This window comes from Lithobates pipiens, unplaced genomic scaffold (genome assembly GCF_037356315.1).
Source record: "Lithobates pipiens isolate NorthernLeopardFrog02 unplaced genomic scaffold, aLitPip1_a1.2 Scaffold_18, whole genome shotgun sequence".
Lineage (NCBI taxonomy): Eukaryota > Metazoa > Chordata > Amphibia > Anura > Ranidae > Lithobates > Lithobates pipiens.
In genome coordinates this window covers 58,775,490-58,796,048 of record NW_027507758.1, presented here as the reverse complement: position 1 = coordinate 58,796,048, position 20,559 = coordinate 58,775,490, and the positions used below count along the sequence as shown (strand labels likewise).

At 43.4% G+C, this 20,559-nt stretch overlaps 1 protein-coding gene across 2 annotated transcripts in view; it reads right to left on the bottom strand.

Annotated features, from left to right (window-relative positions):
* Positions 1-20,559, bottom strand: part of SYT14 (synaptotagmin 14) — a 348,909-nt gene that overhangs the window by 34,589 nt on the left and 293,761 nt on the right. For both annotated transcript variants that reach the window (XM_077485715.1, XM_077485716.1), the window contains exon 6: positions 17,749-18,201. In XM_077485715.1, the coding sequence (XP_077341841.1) occupies positions 17,749-18,201 (453 nt within the window). The remainder of the gene's footprint in view (positions 1-17,748; positions 18,202-20,559) is intronic.

The window sequence follows — 20,559 nt, the reverse complement described above, 5'->3', positions numbered from 1 at the left end:
TGGGCACTGTCGTGAAAAAGCAACTGATATGTGTTTCAAACAGATGCTTATAATAAAAATCAGTCTGCTAAAGCCTGTGTTTCATATGCGCCATAATCTGACACTGCATTATTCATATATAAATCAATTACAGAGAGACGGATCAGAATGTAGGGCAGGGATATTTGATTACAACAGTGCAAAAGGAAAAATGTTGTACGAAATAGGAGCGCTTAAATACAGAGAACAGTATAATCAGATGAGAAATAACGGCATCTAAACACTGGCCCGTAGGACTGGTGAAAGCTTCATACAATATTTATAAGTGATCAAGAGACAAGTATGAGAAATAAACAGGGTTAAAGAGAACACACTGATGTTTAGTTATTGAAATCCAGTAGCATTAGTAAGAGGTAAAAGCCCTGGAGTGGGAAAGATGGGAAAAGAGAGCGAGGGAAAAATCTAAGGTCTTTCCATCATCTTTAAATGACAGTTTTGCTTGGACCGGAGTTGGTAATTAAGGTCCCAATCACACTTACGAATGGGGCTGTGTGCGATTACAAACTGAACCCCATTAGGGGTTCTCGGTGATTAACTGCGGGAGGAAGGCCTATTAAAGCAATGGGAGGCTGATGGCTCCTGCAGCTAATCGCAGTCGCTCATATGTAATCGCTGATGGAGCAAATACCGGCGAATGCTCGCCCCTGGATACAGACAGTCTGTGTCCAAAGCTAATCATTCTTAGGTAATTGCTGCTTGAGTGATTACATGCAAGTGACTGCGATTAGCTGCGGGAACTGTCAGCCTCCTATTGCTTTTGAATAGGGCTTCCTCCCGCAGCTAGTCACCATGAACTCCCCACTGGGGTTCCCTCATGTAATTGTACACGACCCCATTCACAATTGTGAATGCGGTCTTTGGGCAGAATGATAGTGCCTCCTAACAGCCCACTCCTACCAGGTATACCCACTCATCCACGCTCTCTTGCACCCTTTGCACTTCAGAAGTACACCCTGAGTAATCTTTGGTGTCAGAAGGTGTCACTGCTTACCCAGGTAGATGTCACTGCCTCCCCATGTGCTAATATAAGGGAGAACGTATACATTTGGGGCCACTCACCCGCACCCACCCAATTGTCAAACTGGGATGAGCAGGTGTGTCCTTGCAGCCACTGCGTTCCCACAGGCATGAAAGGGCTGCCTGCACCCAGCACCTGGTGACTTAGGCTGCATAAACGCACAGCCCCATTCACGAACTACAGGTATCAGCTCCTGTGTGAATGAGGCCTAAAATTCATGAATTGAAATTGCTAGGATTTCTGAATTACATGATTTTTTTTGTAAATCAACCAAATCAACTTGCATATTTTCAGGAGATGCAATGAGTAGCTAAATTGCTAACTAATCTCTTGATTGCATTTATATGCATGCTTATATAAGGGGGAAAAAAAAAAATCTGCATTTGCGAAGCAATTCTTTCATTACTATTTCATGTTTTTTCTTCTATAAGGTAGACTTCCCATCACCTGTAGTGTGGTCATGTGAACAGGAAGTGGGGATAAATCTCTTCAGAGAGGAAACAGACAACAGCAAAGCACCTGCATGAGGAAGGATTTGAACAGGACAGGAGATCCCTCCACTGGAAAAACAGACTGCAAAAAACAAACAAAAAACTGGCATGTCTTTGAGACATGGATATATATATCCCTCCTTGCTCAATCTGATTAAAAAAAAAAGTTTTGGTGGAGTATCAACCAGTCGGGATACAACCCAATACCTGCAGTGAATGCCTTGAGCAGCTTCTTCTAATTAGAGGAAGAAAATGGAGCAAGAATTAAAAGTGATTTAAAGCCAATTTTGCCAATACTTATTGTGGATAAAGAATGATCCAAACTGTTTTCAGGTTTTTATACCATGTATATCTTATGCAATGGATTTCACTTCACACCATGTCTCAAAGACAAGTCAGCAAGTGAGAGGAAATATCTCCAAAAAGAAGCATACTCCTTACTAAGGTACCACTGCAGTCTATGGGCTCGGCAACTGCTGCTATCCACACAGAGCTGTCAATCCCAGCCTCAGGAATTACCCTTGCGAATGGTGCCCAAGACATTTGCCACCCAAACAAACATATATATATATTTTTTTAAACGTTCCTTCTAATCCTGTTTTGGAAAAGAGAAGCAATTTGGACTTTTTCTTAGGGCCCATTTACAATTTTGAGGTGAGCTGCATTAATGCAGCCCATTGAAAAGAAAGGGCTGTCAACTCACCCTGATGTGCCGAAAACTGGATGCGACCCTTTTTTGCAATGCAATAACATGCGTTACCATGTACTGCAACCCAGTTGCATTTCCTTAGTGCATTGGGGTGCCTTTCGAGATGAATGTCTCTGCGGCACAGCAAAACATGCCACATATATTTCAGTAATAAGTGTGTTAACACGTGCATTACTGCAATGTCATAGTGTGAGTGGGCCCTGATTTTCAAAAAGACACAGTAAATCTCTGAGACAGGGAGCCACAAACAATAAAAGCCTGACAGAGGTTCTAGCCCTTTCTGTACTCAATTCAAAAACATTTTGTCTTTAGATAACACTTTAAGTTCCCATCCACACCAGTTGTGATAGGACAGCGTGAGGGGCTATTTCAGAGCAGTCCCACCGCACGACAAGGCAAAATGATTAATCTACTATGTGGCCAGTTCACAATACCATGTTATGGTGGTGTATGCTGAAAGAACAGTGTTTATTGAACTCATGTCTTCTGTACTGACATGTGTGTCTGCTCAATCTCTTGTCATTCTACAAAAAAAAAAATTATATATTGAAATGAATGAAGTGCAACAGGCCAATCGCAGCACAGTATGAAGTGATCCACAAAATGGTGGTGATGCACTGGCCAATAGAACTTAATAAAATTCCACTGAGCGGCATATCAAAAAAGTTTGCTTAAAAATAAAGTGCACCGCAATTGGTGTATCGGCACTGCAGTTATTGCACTGCACACCAGCTGCTGCATTATAACACAGGGGTTGGTATGCAAAGGCCCTAAGCAGTGGCGGCTGGTGTTTTTTTTTTTGAGGGGGGGGGGGGGCAAACAACTACACATTCCCCCAATCCCCGTCAGTCAGTCAGTTGGTCGGTCATCCAGCCCTGTACTTACCCCATCTAGGTTGCGGACAGGCAGCGCTCCTACGGGCGATAGGCAATGGCTTCTATCGTGTCTCCTCTCCTCTGCATCACGCTAGCTTCTGCTGTGCATCTACTCCCTCCTCCTCCTAGGCGTCCAATAGGATCGCCTGATCATCCAATCAGGTGATGGGTCTCAGGACACGCTTCCTGATTGGCCGGAGAGGAGGATCAGTGTGGCAATAGCGAATATTCATTTGCTATTGTCACAAAACTGGGTGGGCTTGGAGTGCAGTGCTCTGCGCCCCGAGCCTACATTTTTTTTTAAACCTATTAGAGTCTCTGACTCTACTTATGTGCTTAAAAAACCACACACATCCCCTCCCCCATTGGAATCCATGGTCTGGTGGCCTGCATGTAGATCAGGGGCCAGACACGTGGATGGGAGGGTGGAGCTGCGCCCGTGCGCCTCTAAGGGATGGGCCGCCACTGGCCCCAAGTCTTATATAGGTATGACTTGTGTATAAAGGTTAGTATTGGGCGGGCTTCTTCAGACCACAACACCGCGCACTACAATGCGTTTTTGTGCATTGAGGTGTGTTGCGATATTGTTTGTCTGTGTCCATGTGCCCAGTGAGTATGGGAGTGATTTTATAATTATATTATATCAACTGCTGCATCGTTGGGCTCTAATAAAGGAAACTGGCAGGGTCTGCATTCCTTTATATGTGATTTCCCTTTGAGAGTATTTCACCAATATTAATATTTTTCTTACAGGGGATGCCTAAAATCTGATTTGTATCAAACAACTAGGAAAATCAGTAAGCCAAAAACACCAGCAGGAAATTACATTTCTGGGGGGGTGTTCTGTACAGTGTCTGTGTTTAGAATGCCTCCAGGTTGCCGTATTGCATTTTACAGAAAACTACTGTGCTGCGGGTTGAAAAGGAAAGGACATTTTTAATAACATTCAATTACAATATAACTTGTGTCACATACAGTCCTGGTCAAAAATATTGGCACCCCTGCATTTCTGTCAGATTATGCACTACTTCACCCAGAAAATTGTTGCAATTACAAATGTTTGGGTTACAGAAATGCAGGGGTGCCAATATTTTTGCCATGGCTGTATGCATATGCTATATTATTTTCTTTTGTTTGCAAACATTTTTTTCCCAAAAAAGTGGAGTTACCCTTTAAAACTCCGGGCATTAACCCTTTTATATAAATATATCCTTCGGTAGCTACAAAGGATATAATTCCACTTTGTGTGCCTTTGCAAACCCATATATCACCTTGCAAAAGTAGCAAGTACTATGCAGAGAAAAGCTGTGGGAAGCACCCAGGAGACTCCACCCACTACAGGATGTTTGCAGAAAACTACTGGAGTGGTTGGAGACTAGACCAGTTACTTTGTAAAGGAAAGAGAGTAACAGTGAGCGGTCTGTATTGCAGGAAGCTCCTGCACAGAGGAAAAGTCTCACACTGGATTACTGCACAGATCTGGAAGAAATACACAAAGCACACCAAGATTCAGGTAAGAGCAAACACAACTCTTGTATTTAGATAATATATGCTTATCCCAGAGTCCAGTAATAATTAACGGTTTCACTTTTCATACCTGGATAAGTCAGCAAGCAATGTGAGGATCATGTTTTTTGATGTCTCCAGTGCTTCTGATACTATCAGGCTGGATATTTTGGGCGAAAATCTAGCAGCAATAAAGGTTGAGGTTTCTCTTGTGTCATGGATCGTAGACTACCTGACAGGAAGACCACAGTATGTGCATTTGTAAGACTGTGTCGGATAGGGTGATCAGCAATATTGGGGTTCCGTTCTCTCTCACTTTCTTTTTACTGTCTACAACACCGATACCAGACAGAGTCTTGCCATCTTCAGAAGTTTTCTGATGACTCTGCAGTAGTGGGATGTATCAGGGATGGGGAAGAGACTGAGTATAGGACTTTGGTGGAGAACTTTGTCACCTGGTGTGAGGTTAATCATCTGTATCTCTATGTGACAAAGGAGCTGGTTGTGGATTTCAGAAAGAGGAAGCCACCAGTGATCCCAATCTCTATCTGAGGAGTGGATGTATTGTAGCAGAGAGTTACAAGTATCTGGGGGTGCACAACAATAATAAGCTGGACTGGAGCAAGAACACTGAGGTGCTCTGTAGGGAGCAGACTGAGGTTCTTTAACATCTGCCGGACAATGCTGAAGATATTTCATGAGTCTGTGGTGGCCAATGCTCTCCTGTATGCAGTGACATGCTGGGGAAGTAGGCTTAGGGTGCCCGACACCAACAGACTCAACAAACTGATTCACAAGGCCAGTGATGTTGTTGGATTGGAATTGGAGTCTTTTACAACAGTGTTGGAGAGGAGAATGCTGTTCAAGTTACGTTTCATCTTGGACAACTCCTCCCACCCACTCCACAATACCCTGGTCAGCCGGTGGAATACCATCAGTGGCAGATTGTTAAACCCACAATGCACCACTGAGCGACACAGGAAAACATTTTTGCCTGTCTCAATCAAGATATATAATTATTTTCTGTGAGGGCTGGAGGTGAAGATTTAATTCTGGTTATTTATGATTAGGTTTTTGAGTTGTTTTTATAGTATGTTGGTATTGTGTTGGTTATTATCTGAGGTAGTGTTAGCCCTTGTACACACGGTCGGACATTCCGACAACCAAATCCGTCGGATTTTGTCCAAATCTGTTGCATACACACAGTCGGACAAAGTTGTCAGAAAATCCGATCGTACTTAACGTGATGACGTTATTTCGTTAGGACGGGACTACGTTCAGGCTAGTAGTCAATAGCTTTGGTCTAGGAATTTGATCTGAGCATGCGTGGCACTTTGTCCGATCGGAATTCTCTACACAAAGTCCGATCGGATTATGTTGTCGGAAAATTTTATAGCCCAGCTGGAAAACTTGGTGGAGCCCACACACTGTTGGATTATCCGACAACACGGTCCTATCGGACATTGTCCATCGGAATGTCCGACCGTGTGTACAAGGGCTTAGAGAAAGTGTTGTATTATTTGTATTCGGTAGTTTGCCTGTTATTTTAATCTGTTATTAATTCTATGTTGTATTTTAATTGTATGGATGTTTTATTTGTAGTTTAGTTTTAATTTTGTTATTTGGTGTTAATGGCTGTTATTGGTAATTTTGTTGCATTTTTGGATCTTGTTCAGTCTATTGTTGTGATCTTGTGTTGTCTTTGTTAAGTGTGCCTGTTTCGTAACAATTTCCCAATTTCCCTTTGGGATCAATAAAATATTCTGTAGAGAATATTGGTTGAAATCCATACAAGCAGGCCACTATGCAAAATCTGCACAGGTAAACTAAAAAAAGCAAAGAGAAAAACAGTTAGTGTACACTTTACATATTTATTACTAAGTCTGCCTGGGGTAGTCCTACATTGCTGTCATATCAAAACTGTATTTTTAGATATTGTTGTTCTGAGCTGTAGAACATCATGCTGTGTTACAACTATATCTTATATCAGGGGTAGGCAACCTTTTGAGCACAGTGTGCAGAAAAATGTTTTCAAAGAAATTGAGCGTGCCGATTTTATTACAAAAAGATGCCAATTTCACACTCTCAATCACGTAAAGGATTTTTTATAAAGTAAATGCTTTAAACTTCTGAAATAGTAGTGAGAAATTAACATTCTGCACTCTCACACCTCAGATGAGCCCCAATTCCTGCAGATTCACACCTCTGACCCACCCCAATTCATTCACCTTCACATCTCTGATTAGCCCCAATTCTTTACCTTCACACCTCTGATTAACCCCAATTCCAGCACATTCAAACCCCTGATTAACCCCAATTCCAGCACATTCAAACCTCAGATCAGCCCCAATTTCTGTCTCTTCACACCTCAGCTCAGCCCCAATTAATGCACCTTCTCACCTCAGCCCCAACACTGTACCCCCCTACACATCTGCCCCACCACTGTACTACCCTGTACATCTGCCCCACCACTGTAACCCCCTGCTCATCTGTCCCACCACTGTAACCTCCTATACATATGCCCCACCACTGTACCACCCTGCGCATGTGCCCCACCAATGTACCCCTTTTCTCATCTGCCCCACCACTGTACTACCCTGCACATCTGCCCCACCACTGTACCTCCCTGTACATCTGCCCCACCACCATACCCCCATGCTCTTCTGTCTCACTGCTGAATCATCTTCTCAACTGTCCTAACACTGAATTTATCTGCCCATCTGCCCCACCACTGTAACCCCCTTTCTCATCTGCCCCATCACTGTACCTCCTGCACATCTGTTCCACCTTTGTTCCCCCTACTCTTCTGCCCCACCACTGTAACCCTCTGCTCATGTTTTCCACCAATGTACCTCCTTTCTCCTCTGCACATCAGCCCCATTTCTGTACCCCCCCCCCCGCTCCTCTCTCCCCCACTGTAACCCCTACTCATCTGTCCCTCCAATGTACCTCCTTTCTCCTCTGCCCTGCCACTGTAGCCCCCCTATACATTTGCCCCACCTCTGTACCCCCTGCTCTTCTGCCCAACCACTGTAACCCTCTGCTCATCTGTTTCACCAATGCACTTCCTTTTACATCTGCCCCACTGCTCTACCCCCTTGCTCTTCTGTCACACCACTAAACCCCCTTCTCATCTGCCCCAACAATGATCCCCCTACTCATCTTTCCCTCCACTGTAACCCCCTGCTCATCTTCCCCAACACTATAACCCCCTGCTTTTCTGTCCTGCCGCGGAACCCCATTCTCATCCCTCCCACCACTGTACCTCATGCACATCTGCCCCACCACTGTAACCTCCTTTCTCATCTGCCCCACCGCTGTACCTCCCTCCACATCTGCTCCACCGCCATATCCCCATGCCCTTCGTTCTCACTAATGAATCAACTTCTCATCTGTCCTAACACTGAACTTATCTGCTCATCTGCCCCACCACTGTAACCCGCTTTCCCATCTGCACCACCAACATACCTCCTGCACATCTGTCTCACCTCTGTTCACCCTGCTCTCCTACCCTACCACTGTAACCCCCTGCTCATCTTTCTCACCAATACACCTCCTTTCACATCTGCCCCACTGCTCTACCCCCCTGCTTTTCTGTCCCACCACTAAACTCCCTTCTCATCTGGCCCAACACTGAACCCCCTGCTCATCAGCCTCATCACTGTACCCCCCCCCGCTCTTCTGTCCCACTGCTGAACCCCCTTCTCATCTCTTCCACCACTGTACCTCCCTGCACATCTGCCCCACCACTGTACCCTCCTGCTTTTCTGTCCCACCTCTGAACCCCTTCTGCTCATTTTCCCCACCGCTGTACTCTGCACCACTGTACCCTCTTCTCATCTATGATATGCAGAGCGGTGAAAGGAAGCAGAGAGGAGACACTTCTAACTGTCCTGGCACACTCATCCTGCTGATCCGCCTTTTGCACCCAGCCCATGTGCTTGTATGTGATGTCCCATACAAGCATCTGGAATGGATGCGCAATGATGAGCTCAGGTCAGGGGCATTTTCTGAAAGCAGTGGGCCTGTGTACGGGATCATAAGTTGGGCCCTGCAGCTGAGGAAAAATATGTCACAAAGCGCCACAGCAAAAGTTGGGTGTGATTTTCATTGCACTGAATACTGGCTGTGGCCTAAAGGGACACAGAGTGCCGGGGTTCAGTAGTAAGTGACGCAAAGGTTCAGGAATAATTTCATTAAAGTTCCCAGAAGCTCAACAGTAATTCCACAAACTGCCACCTGATTGTGGTTTTCTCAACCACAGTGAAATCCCTTCTTTCTGACATTGGTAGTGGCAACCAAGCGAGTCATCTTCCTCCAGGTGGTGGACAGGGCTAGCAGGACTGTGATTGGTTTAGCAGTGGCCAAGATTCCTCCTCCTGGAAACAGGGACCACCCCCCCCCCCGGCAGAATTGCACCCAATCTCTTCCCCATCACAAAAACTGATGATCGCAGCTACAGCAAAGTTAGAGAATAAAGGTTTCCCATCTTTTACAATGTGTGGGGGCACAGTGCCTCCCCTTCAGTGCAGGTGCGGTGTGGGGAATTCTGAAATTGGAATGCATTAGTGTCTCACTGACACTTTCCTGCACTGCTCTGCTAATGGGAAGGGAGTCGAGCATCGGCAAAAGAGGCTATGTGTGCCGCTGGCGGCACCAGTGCCGGGAGTTGCCTACCCCTGTCTTATATCATCATCCGCTTTGTTTTGAGATGATTCAGTCTTGTAGATACTCAGTTAATCACCTTATCGCCTCTCAGCAATGCAGGTAGTATTCTAATTGCATCAGTGGTGCTTTCTGGAGAGACGCACAATATCTGCCTGTAATAGAGCGCTGCAGAGACTCCGAAGGCTTCTGAGAGCTTGTGTTGTTTGCTTTTGCCTAATCAGTTACACACTAGTTTTGCTCCAGACATAATTTTGAAATGCAAATTAGATTTTCATTTATTGACACAGGATTGTGACTTCTGAAAATACAGAATGTATTTACTGAAGGACAATAATGAGATTTTTTATTTTTACTTATTGCTTCTAGATAATCCTTGTGCCGTGGCAGTTACTGAATCCAGATGCTGTTATATTTCATGCTGGGAATACCTGACACTTAGGTGATAAAAATAAATAAATTAGGCTTTTTAGAATGTTTAAGGGGTTGTCCACCCTCTGCAGATTATGTGGGTACAGGGAGAGACAGCCATACAGTTTAAAGTGGTTGTAAAGTCTAAAAAAACTTTAACCTTAAAGTGGTTGTAAAGGCAGAAGGTTTTTTTATCTTCATGCATTATATGCGTGAAGATACTTGAGGTGATTGTAGCCGTATTAGTGCAATTGTGACAGAGAAAAATTAGTACTGTCCGTGATACTTTTTTTATTTGCAGTACTGCTTGGACCTTGAAGAAGGGGACATACCCCAAAAACTTGTCCTGAAAAATTGTATGCTAGTGCAAAAAAAAAAAAAAAAAAGGTATCACGGACAGTACTCATTTTTCTCATGCATGAAGATAAAAAGCCTTATGTGTGCAGCAGCCCCTCTCAGCCATCCTAATACTTACCTGAAGTCCTGCCAGCAGCTTCTTTGGAGCGGTGAAGGAGCGGTGTGTGTTTACCACTCCTCCGCCACTGCTCCCCATTGAAATCAATGGGGCAGCAGGGCTATACCGCTGGCAAAACGCCACTATTGCGGCACACTGCAGGCAGTTTTAACCCTTCCTCGGCTGCTATCGGGGGTTAAAAGCGCCCCGCTAGCGGCGGAAATGTGCAGCAAATCCAACGGTAAAACACTGCTAAAAATAACGGTGTGAAAGGGCTCTTAATCTTTTTTTAAACAAAGGAACAGCAGCATGACTAAGCTAATACCTGAGGTCTGAGACCAGATGAGGCTCTTCTACACTGACCAAGATACAAACCGCCCAAAAAAACCTATAAAAAATAGGGATATGTGCAATGTATTTCTTTACAGAATATCTGGGCTTCTCCTATGGGACACAGGAGTGCAGTTCGTTTTGCATTCCTGTGACCCATTTTCAGCAGAGAGCGGTCTGAAGTCCACTCTCTGTTGTCACCAAGATCAGTCCAGGCATCGCGTTGTTCCGAATCTGGAAGTCTGGATCCTCCAAGTGCCTGGCCTGATAGGCATCTTAGCCTCTCAGCGAGTCGCTAAGAGACAGAGACAGCCGCTCCTCACCCCTTCACAGCTCAGCACTACAATGAGAGTGGAGGAGCAGAGCAGGAGAGCTGCTGACTGACAGGCAGCAGCTTTCCGCTCAGGGAGATGAGAGAACCGAGCCATTGGCAGTGTTCATTGGTGTGCATCGTACCGATGCTGCATCCACCTAGGTAAGTATGATTATGGGATAAAAAAAAAAATCCCATACTTATCTTTTAATGTTTTGTCCCTTTGCTCCTATGTTGTAAGAGAGTAGGGCTTCTGGGTATATGACCTCTCCCGCACAATAGTATTCAGGCCTTGGTAGTCAATTACCAGGCCCAAGCACTATTACGTAGGAGGAGGGGATCAGTGACATCACCCCCCTGGGTAATGCCTGAAATCATCCAAAAAGAGTGGGCTCCTGCAGCATTGAAGGAGCATGTACAGGTAAGCATATTTTTCTGGGGTATGGATCAGAAGGCACTGTCACGTAGTTGCATAGTAGGTGAGGTTGAAAAAAAGACACAAGTCCATCAAGTCCAACCCATGTGTGTGATTATATGTCAGTATTATATTGTATATCCCTGTATGTTGCAGTTGTTCAGGTGCTTATCTAATAGTTTCTTGAAACTATCGATGCTCCCCACTGAGACCACTGCCTGTGGAAGGGAATTCCACATCCTTGTCACTCTTAGCCCTTGTACACACGGTCGGAGATTCCGACGGAATGTGTCCTATCTGACCTTTTTGTCGGATATTCCGACTGTGTGTGGTCTCCATCGGACTGTTTCCGTCGGAATATCTGACGGACCAACTTTTCCAACTTGTCGGTAAAATTTTCAGACAAAATGCTCCGATCGAACATACTCCGCTCATGTGTAGCCTACTCCGACGGACAAAGTGCCACGCATGCTCAGATCAAATTTCTAGACCAAAGCTATTGGCTACTAGCCTGAACGTAGTCCCATCTTAACTAAATAACGTCATCACGTTATGTACAATCGGATTTTCCGACAACTTTGTCCGACCGTGTGTATGCAACAGTTTCGGACAAAATCCGTCAGACAAAATCCAACGGATTTGGTTGTCAGAATGTCCGACCGTGTGTACAAGGGCTCACAGTAAAGTACCCTCTACATAGTTTAAGGTTAACCCTCTTTTCTTCTAATTTTAATGAGTGGCCACATGTCTTGTTAAACTCCCTTCTGTGAAAAAGTTTTATCCCTATTGTGGGGTCACCAGTACGGTATTTGTATATTGAAATCATATCTCCTCTCAAGTGTCTCTTCTCCAGAGAGAATAAGTTTAGTGCTTGCAACCTTTCCTCATAACTAATATCCTCCAGACCCTTTATTAGCTTTGTTGCCCTTCTTTGTACTCGCTCCATTTCCAGTAATCCTTCCTGAGGACTGGTGCCCAGAACTTTACAGCATACTCTAGGTGTGGCCGGACCAGAGTCTTGTAGAGAGGGAGAATTATGGTTTTATCTCTGGAGTTGATCCCTTTTTAATACATGCCAATATTTGTTTGCTTTGTTAGCAGCAGCTTGGTATTGCATGCCATTGCTGAGCCTATCATCTACTAGGACCCCCGGGGACTTTTTCATCTTAGATTCCCCCAGAGGTTCTCCCCCAGTGTATAGATTCCATTCATATTTTTGCCACCCAAATGCATTATTGTCAACTTTTCTACATTGAACCATTTGCCATGTAGCTGCCCACCCCATTAATTTGTTCAGATCTTTTTGCAAGGTTTCCACATCCTGCAGAGAAGTTATTGCCTTGCTTAGCTTAGTAACGTCCGCAAATACAGAGATTTACCCCATCCTCCAGGTCGTTTATGAACAAATTAAATAGGATTGGTCCCAGCACAGAACCCTGGGTGACCCCACTACCCACCCCTAACTATTCCAGGTACTCCCCATTTATCACCACCCTCTGAACCTGCCCTTGTAGCCAGTTTTCAATCCATATACTCACCTTATAGTCCATGCTAACAGACCTTATTTTTTCTCCAATTAGCTGGTGACATTCCAGTCAGTAGATTGTCAATAAAAATTAGGAACAATGGTCTGGTAATTACTTGACTGAGTTCCCCAAGTACCCTCGGGTGCAAGCCATTTGGCCCTGGTGATTTATTAATGTTAAGTTTCCCAAGTCTAATTTTAATTCTGTCCTCTGTTAACCATGGAGGTGCTTCTTGTGATGTGTCACGAGGATGTAGTTTTGGTTACTGAAGCCCCCCAATTCCCTCGTGAAAGAATGAGGAGAAAACAAAATTGAATACCTTTGCCATCTCCTCATCCTTTGTAACCACATGTCCTTCATCATTCTTTATGGGGTCAGTATGGTCTGTCCTCCTTTTTTACTGTTTACATACTTAAAGAATTTCTTGGATTTTTTTGCTCTCTTCCGCTAAGTGTCTTTCATGTTCTAGCTTAGCCGTCCTTATTGCACCCTTACATTTCTTGTTGCATTCTTTATAAAGTCTGAATGCCGATGATGATCCCTCAATCTAGTATTTTTTGAAGGCCTTCTCCTTTGCTTTTATATGCATTTTTACATTGGAGCTAAGCCATCCAGGACTTTTGTTCGCTCTTTTCAATTTAGTACCCAATGGGATGCATTGGCTAATGCTCTTAATTAATATGCTTTTAAAGCAAACCCATCTCTCCTCCGTGTTCTTTGTTCCTAAGATTTTATCCCAATTTATGCCTTCTAGCAAGGCTGTAGTTTAGGGAAGTTGGCTCTTTTGAAATTCAGTGTCTTAGTATTCCCCTTATGTTTCTAATTTGTGTGATTTATACTGAAGCCAATTAACCTGTGATCGCTGTTACCTAAATTTCCCTGTATTTCCACATCCGTGATCAGGTCTGTATTGTTGGTAATCAGTAGATCCAGTAACGCTTTATTTCTAGTTGGTGTGTCTACCATCTGACCCATAAAATTGTCCTGCATGATGGAACTGGCGAGCCTTAGATGAATGTGCAGTTCCCTCCGCCCAGTCTATGTCTGGATAGTTAAAATCCCCCAATATGATAACACTTCCCATCCTTGCTGCTAATTTAAATTGTGATAGGAGATCTGTCTCCCCTTCCTCCCTCAGGTTAGGGGGCCTATAGCATACTGCCAGTATTATCCCTTTGGAGCTCTACTCATAAGGATTCCACCTCCTCCCTAGCTCCCTTAGTGATGTCATCTCTCACATTCACTTGTACATTATCCTTGAAATATAGGCATAACCCACCCCCTTTTTTACCCTCTCTATCCTTGCGATAAAGGGTATACACTTGATTGTTTGCCAGCCGATCATGAGAGCTGTTGAACCAGGTCTCTGAAATTCCCACAAAATCCAAAATCCTCCTCATATAACAGTATCTTTGGTTCACCCATCTTGTCTGCCAGGCTCCTGGCATTGAACATGCCACGTAGTTTAGATCGGTCGCATATTATCCTTTTATTGGGTGTTCCGAGATTGCAACTAGAACTTGCTACTATACTTACCTTGTGTTTATGTGCTTTGGCCAACCTACCACTAATGCCCCCAATACTACCCTGGATCGACCTCCCTGGCACTTCCCTCCCTCTACCCTTCCTGGCTGTCACCCATCTACTCTTTGCTAGTGCCTGCACCTCTTTGTCTCCACCCACCTCTGTGCTGGCCCCAGCCAGAACCTGCCATGTATGTTCCTCGCTCTCCTTTAATTTGGAGGGACATCTCAGTGTTGACAGTTGCTTTCCCAGATTCAGAATCTGGGCTTCCAGTGAAACAATGCGCTTAAATTTTGCAAAGCAGTATTCACCCTTGATAGGATGATCAAGGAACGCATACATGCTACAAGATGTACAGCGAGTCGCCTCTCCACACCTGCCGGGCATCGTACCTATTCAATTTAATGAGGATTGGGGATTATACTCTGTCCAAATTACCTAACAACTAGCTTCCTGACACTAATACTCAACAAGACAATACACAGGTACTGGCAGACCTACGTGCACTCACAGAACTACGACTCGCAGAACTACGTGCAGACCTACGTGCACTCGCATTCCACTTGCAGAACTACGTGCACTCGCAGACCTACGTGCACTTGTAATACACAGCACACAATACACAAGTACTAACGATCCACACAAACTACTCAGACAACACTCAGGTACTCACGCTACACAGGTACTATGACCCCTGTTATAACCTCCTGTTTTAATCTCTGGTTTTTAACTCACCACTTAGACCAGTTGCGCTAACTCTGGTTTTTAACTCACCACTTAGACCAGTTCCACTTTGACAAAGTTCCAGCAGACTTGGCTGGTGTATAAAGTCTACTATGGAGTCCTCAATCTTTTACTGAGGAGACTTTCCCTTTAATTCTATTTCCACTGACAGGAAGACACTGAGACAGAAGCCGATGAGAAATCTCTCCAAAAAGACCTCAAAAACATTTTAATGCAGAAAAGTGGGGAAAGATTACAACCTACGTTCATCTCTTGTTCTGGCGTCACAGGGATAAAAAAATAAGGGGAACTCTACCAAATAAGTTTTTACTGCAGGTGGAAATACTAGCTCCTCCCAGTGTGTTAAAAACAAAATAAGAATACACACACACACACACATATATATATATATATATATGTATATATATATATATATGTATGTATATATATATATATATATATACAGTGGTGTGAAAAAGTGTTTGCCCCTTCCTCATTTCCTGTTCCTTTGCATGTTTGTCACACTTAAGTGTTTCGTAACATCAAACCAATTTAAACAATAGTCAAGGACAACACAAGTAAACACAAAATGCAATTTGTAAATGAAGGTGTTTATTATTAAAGGTGAAAAAAAATCCAAACCATCATGGCCCTGTGTGAAAAAGTGATTGCCCCCTAAACCTAATAACTGGTTGGGTCACCTTTAGCAGCAACAACTGCAACCAAGCGTTTGCGATAACGTGCAATGAGGCTTTTACAGCGTCCTGGAGGAATTTTGGCCCACTCATCTTTGCAGAATTGTCCTAATTCAGTTACATTAGAGGGTTTTCGAGCATGAACGGCCTTTTTAAGGTCATACCACAACATCTCAATAGGATTCAGGTCAGGACTTTGGCTAGGCCACTCCAAAGTCTTCATTTTGTTTTCTTCAGCCATTCGGTGGTGGACTTGCTGGTGTGTTTAGGATCATTGTCCTGCTGCAGAACCCAAGTTCGTTTCAGCTTGAGTACACGAACAGATGGTCGGACATTCTCCTTCAGGATCTCTTGGTAGACAGCAGAATTCATAGTTCCTTTTATCACGGCAAGTCTTCCAGGTCCTGAAGCAGCAAAATAGCCCCAGACCATCACACTACCACCACATTTTACTGTTGGTATAATGTTCTTTTTATGAAATGCAGTGCTCCTTCTACGCCAGATATACTTGGACACACACCTTCCAAAGAGTTCCACTTTTGTCTCATCGGTCCACAGAATGTTGTCCCAAAAGACTTGGGGATCATCAAGATGTGTTGTGGAGAAATTGAGACGAGCTTTGATGTTCTTTTTGCTCAGCAGTGGTTTTCTCCTTGGAACTCTGCCATGCAGGCCATTTTTGCCCAGTCTTTTCCTGATGGTGGAGGCATGAACGCTGACCTTAACTGAGGCAAGTAAGGCCTGCAGTTCCTTGGACGTTGTTGTGGGGTCTTTTGTGACCTCTTGGATGAGTCATCGCTGCGCTCTTGGGGTAATTTTGGGCGGCCGGCCACTCCTGGGAAGGTTCACCACTGTTCCATGTCTTCGCCATTTGTGGATAATGGCTCTCACTGTGGTTCGCTGGATTCCCAAAGCTTTGGAAATGGCTTTATAACCCTTTCCAGACTGATAGATCTCAATTACTTTCTTTCTCAATTGTTCCTGAATTTCTTTGGGTCTCGGCATGATGTGTAGCTTTTAAGGATCTTCTGGTGGACCTTTCTGTGTCAAGCAGCTCCTATTTAAGTGATGCCTTGATTGTGAACAGGTGTGGCAATAATCAGGCCTGGGTGTGGCTAGAGAAATTGAACTCAGGTGTGGACAACCACAGTTATAGTATGTTTTAACAAGGGGGGCAATCACTTTTTCACACAGGGCCATGATGGTTTGGATTTTTTTTCACCTTTAATAATAAACACCTTCATTTACAAATTGCATTTTGTGTTTACTTGTGTTGTCCTTGACTATTGTTTAAATTGGTTTGATGTTCCTAAACACTTAAGTGTGACAAACATGCAAAGGAACAGGAAAGGAAAGGAAGGGGGCAAACACTTTTTCACACCACTGTATATGTATATATGTATATATATATATACACACACACACATAAAATGTTTTGGACCAGAGATGAGCTTTAATCGACACATAGGGGGTTATGTACGAAAGGCAAATCCAATTTGCACCACTAGTGCAAACTAGAAGTGCACTTGAAATTGCACTGCAAGTGCACTTGGAAATGCAGTCGCTGTAAATCTGTGGGGTAGATCTGAAATGAGGGGCAGCTCTGCTGATTTTCTCATCCAATCATGTGCAAGCTAAAATGCTGTTTTTTATTTTCCTTGCATGGATCCACAGCGACTGCACTTCCAAGTGCACTTTCAGTGCAAATTCAAGCGCACTTTGCACTTGTAATGCAAAATGAATTTGCCTTTCGTAAATAACCCCCATAGTGCTTTATAACAGTACCTCCACCAAGGAAGGACAGTGATATAACCCCTCATTCTCTTCTCAGTTATAGGGGCTCATTCACACAACACACTGTATCCATGCACTAAAATACATTTTTAATTGCATCTCAAGGTACATATGCAGTGAACTATAGCCAGAACAACACAGAGATGCAAATGTACTGTGCGTTGCATTGTCAAATCCTATTTAAAATGAACGGGCTCCTCAATGCAACCCCTCCAACCCCTGGAAGGTCTGCTCATGTATGGTCAATCATAAGCACTTACCGACAGACTGTATGCAGGTTCGAGCAGCACTGGAACAGAAAGTTTTCCTTGAAGGTTCAGCTTTGTTAAATAGAAAACCTTTTCCCCCACAATTCTCTCCTTTTTTATTCGACGTACCAGGTACAGTCTGAACCGGATAGCATAATTTGCAATCATTTCTGATTCTATATGATTGAACTTGAAGGCCTCTGAGAAGACCGGGCAAGGCCCCCTCTGAATCCCTGTTTTGGATCTCTGCTTTTTCATGGGTAGCAGAACAAGATGGACCTGCCAGGAGTTACTATTCCCAGTCCTGTTGTATGTGGGCAGGTCGGTGACAGCTGTCACTGTGACAAGAAGTTTCTGCTCTTGTGAATCATAGTCAAAAGTTACATCCAATGTGCCATATTTAGCTACTGGCTCCGGATCAAAAGACTTAGGAAGCTGTGAAGATGATCCTCTGGCTGACAAATCCTAGGGAAGAAAAATATGCATGAATTTATTTATTCTTCTTACTTTTAGATCTTTTAGAAAAAATGAAAAACAAAACCATTCTTAGGCATGGAAATTCCTTGTACAATGTAAAGGACGCACCTCAAAAAAATAAAACTAAAGAACAGTAGAAATAGCAATAAGCTACACAAACTTGTCAACAGGGTAACACAGACAATGCAGCTAAACCTGAAAATAAACCTTTTAGAAATTCATAGAATATATTGAGTTTTATTTCCCCTTTAGCTAAGAACATGTCAAAAATGACGGTTAAGTAGGCCCCAAATTATTGTTAGCGCCTTCGGGCATTCACCGTCACTTAGGGAATTTGCAGCTGGCAGAGTGATTGGCACTAAGTCTGAATCAATGAAAAATTATTAAGTAAATGTCAGGGTGTGAAAGAAGGAGGGTGGTTTTTACAGTTAGTAAAGTTGCAGTCAGAAATCTTGGTGTGCAAAAAGGATTGCAAGTTTTTCACCTTGAACAGAGCTGTAAACCTGCCGTTACTAGGGGAGCCTGTATACAGCAATTCATATATGTATCATAAACCTGTAAAACAATTACAAATATAATAAATGTCTATTAGTTACATGTTTTTTTTTCTGGCTTAAAATTAACCTGTGCAATAACCATGCAGGCAAATGAACAGGTGCACTTTAAAATCCCACCTCTCCAGCAGCAAATACTCACCTTTTCTTTGTTCCTTTCCATTCCATTTGACATTTAGAAGCGATCAAAGGCCTTCTTCTGGGTAATGGGGAGCATGTGACTCATCCAAATGACAATGCTTGTTCTTGGCCTGCTGCTGTCACATGGGGGGGTGGAGACAGCCAGCCCTGTGTAAGCTCAGGTCCAGCTGGCGTACCACCATAGGGGAGGGAAAGGAAAGTAAGCATATGCTGTTTGGGGGTGAGACTAGCACCTACTGTACTTGGTGCTTTGTCCTACATGGGCAAAACCCAAGTCAATAAAAAAATAAAAAAATCTCTTTATTTGTTGTGCTTTTTTTTTTTTTTTTTTTAGAAGACACCTGTACTGAGAGAAACACAGGATCTACCACTGATGATCACTGAAGAAGTTAGCTGCCCAACAGCTTGCTTCTGACCATGACCAAGTAATTCTAACTTGTTTTGTATAATTGCTCCAGCTCTATATTATAGAAAGCATTGAACTCACATACATTCAGTCTACTCACATTTTAAGGAGATCTAAGTTGGCAATCTACATTTTTTTTTTTTACGCTATTCAACACATTAATCATTTTTATACTTGACATATTAATGGAAATTCCCGGCAAATAAATTAGCTTTACAATGTTTCTGATTAGTTGCATCACTTCATAGCTTGTTACATCTTTAGGATGAACAACTGGGCATATTAATAGCTAAGTGGTCAGCACATGAGTAGTAGTTGTGGGTTAAGTGAGGGGTTTTACACACACACACACACACATATATATAATGCAATGCACTACTGAGTGTGGCGGTGCACTACAATACAGGTGTGTGTTGCCCTTTAGCATTGGAATGCTATTTCGAATGAATGGCACCGCAACGCAGCAAAAGAAGTGTAAATCCAGCCTCAGTGTCAACAATAATCTGCTTTAGGTTATAAAAATACATTAATACAGAATTGCACTGTACGTAAAACTTACATTTTATATTTTGTTGTCCACAGTAAGCAATTAGAATTCCTGTTTACAATTTTTGCAAAATGAATGTGGAACCTGAATGGTTGCCATTCAGGTTCCACAAACTCCACTTGCGTACTCCCTTTACTGTATTATTTATAATAATTATCTACCAGGACACCCAGATCCTTCTCCACCATCTACTCACTCAGCGGTTCTCTTCCTATAATGCAGTGTTTCTCAATTATTTTCTGTCATGCCCCCCCTAGGAAGAGGAAAATATTTCGCGCCCCCCCGCGCGACTGTAAATAGTATCATTTGTCTATAAAATTGTTAAGTACACCTCTACATAACACTGTATCCTTATTAACGTATATGGAAATAAAAAAAAGAAAGAAATGTGGATCAATTTAGCACAGGATTTAACGGAGCGGGGGGGGAGGGTATTGCAGAGTATTGGGTAATGCAGAGTATTGGCGGAGTATTGGTGGAGTAATGCAGAGTATTGGCGGCGTATTGGTGGAGTAATGCAGAGTATTGGCGGAGTATTGGTGGAGTAATGCAGAGTATTGGCGGAGTATTGGTGGAGTAATGCAGAGTATTGGCGGAGAATGCAGAGTATTGGCGGGGTAATGCAGAGTATTGGCGGGGTAATGCAGAGTATTGGCGGGGTAATGCAGAGTATTGGTGGGGTATTGCGGAGTATTGAG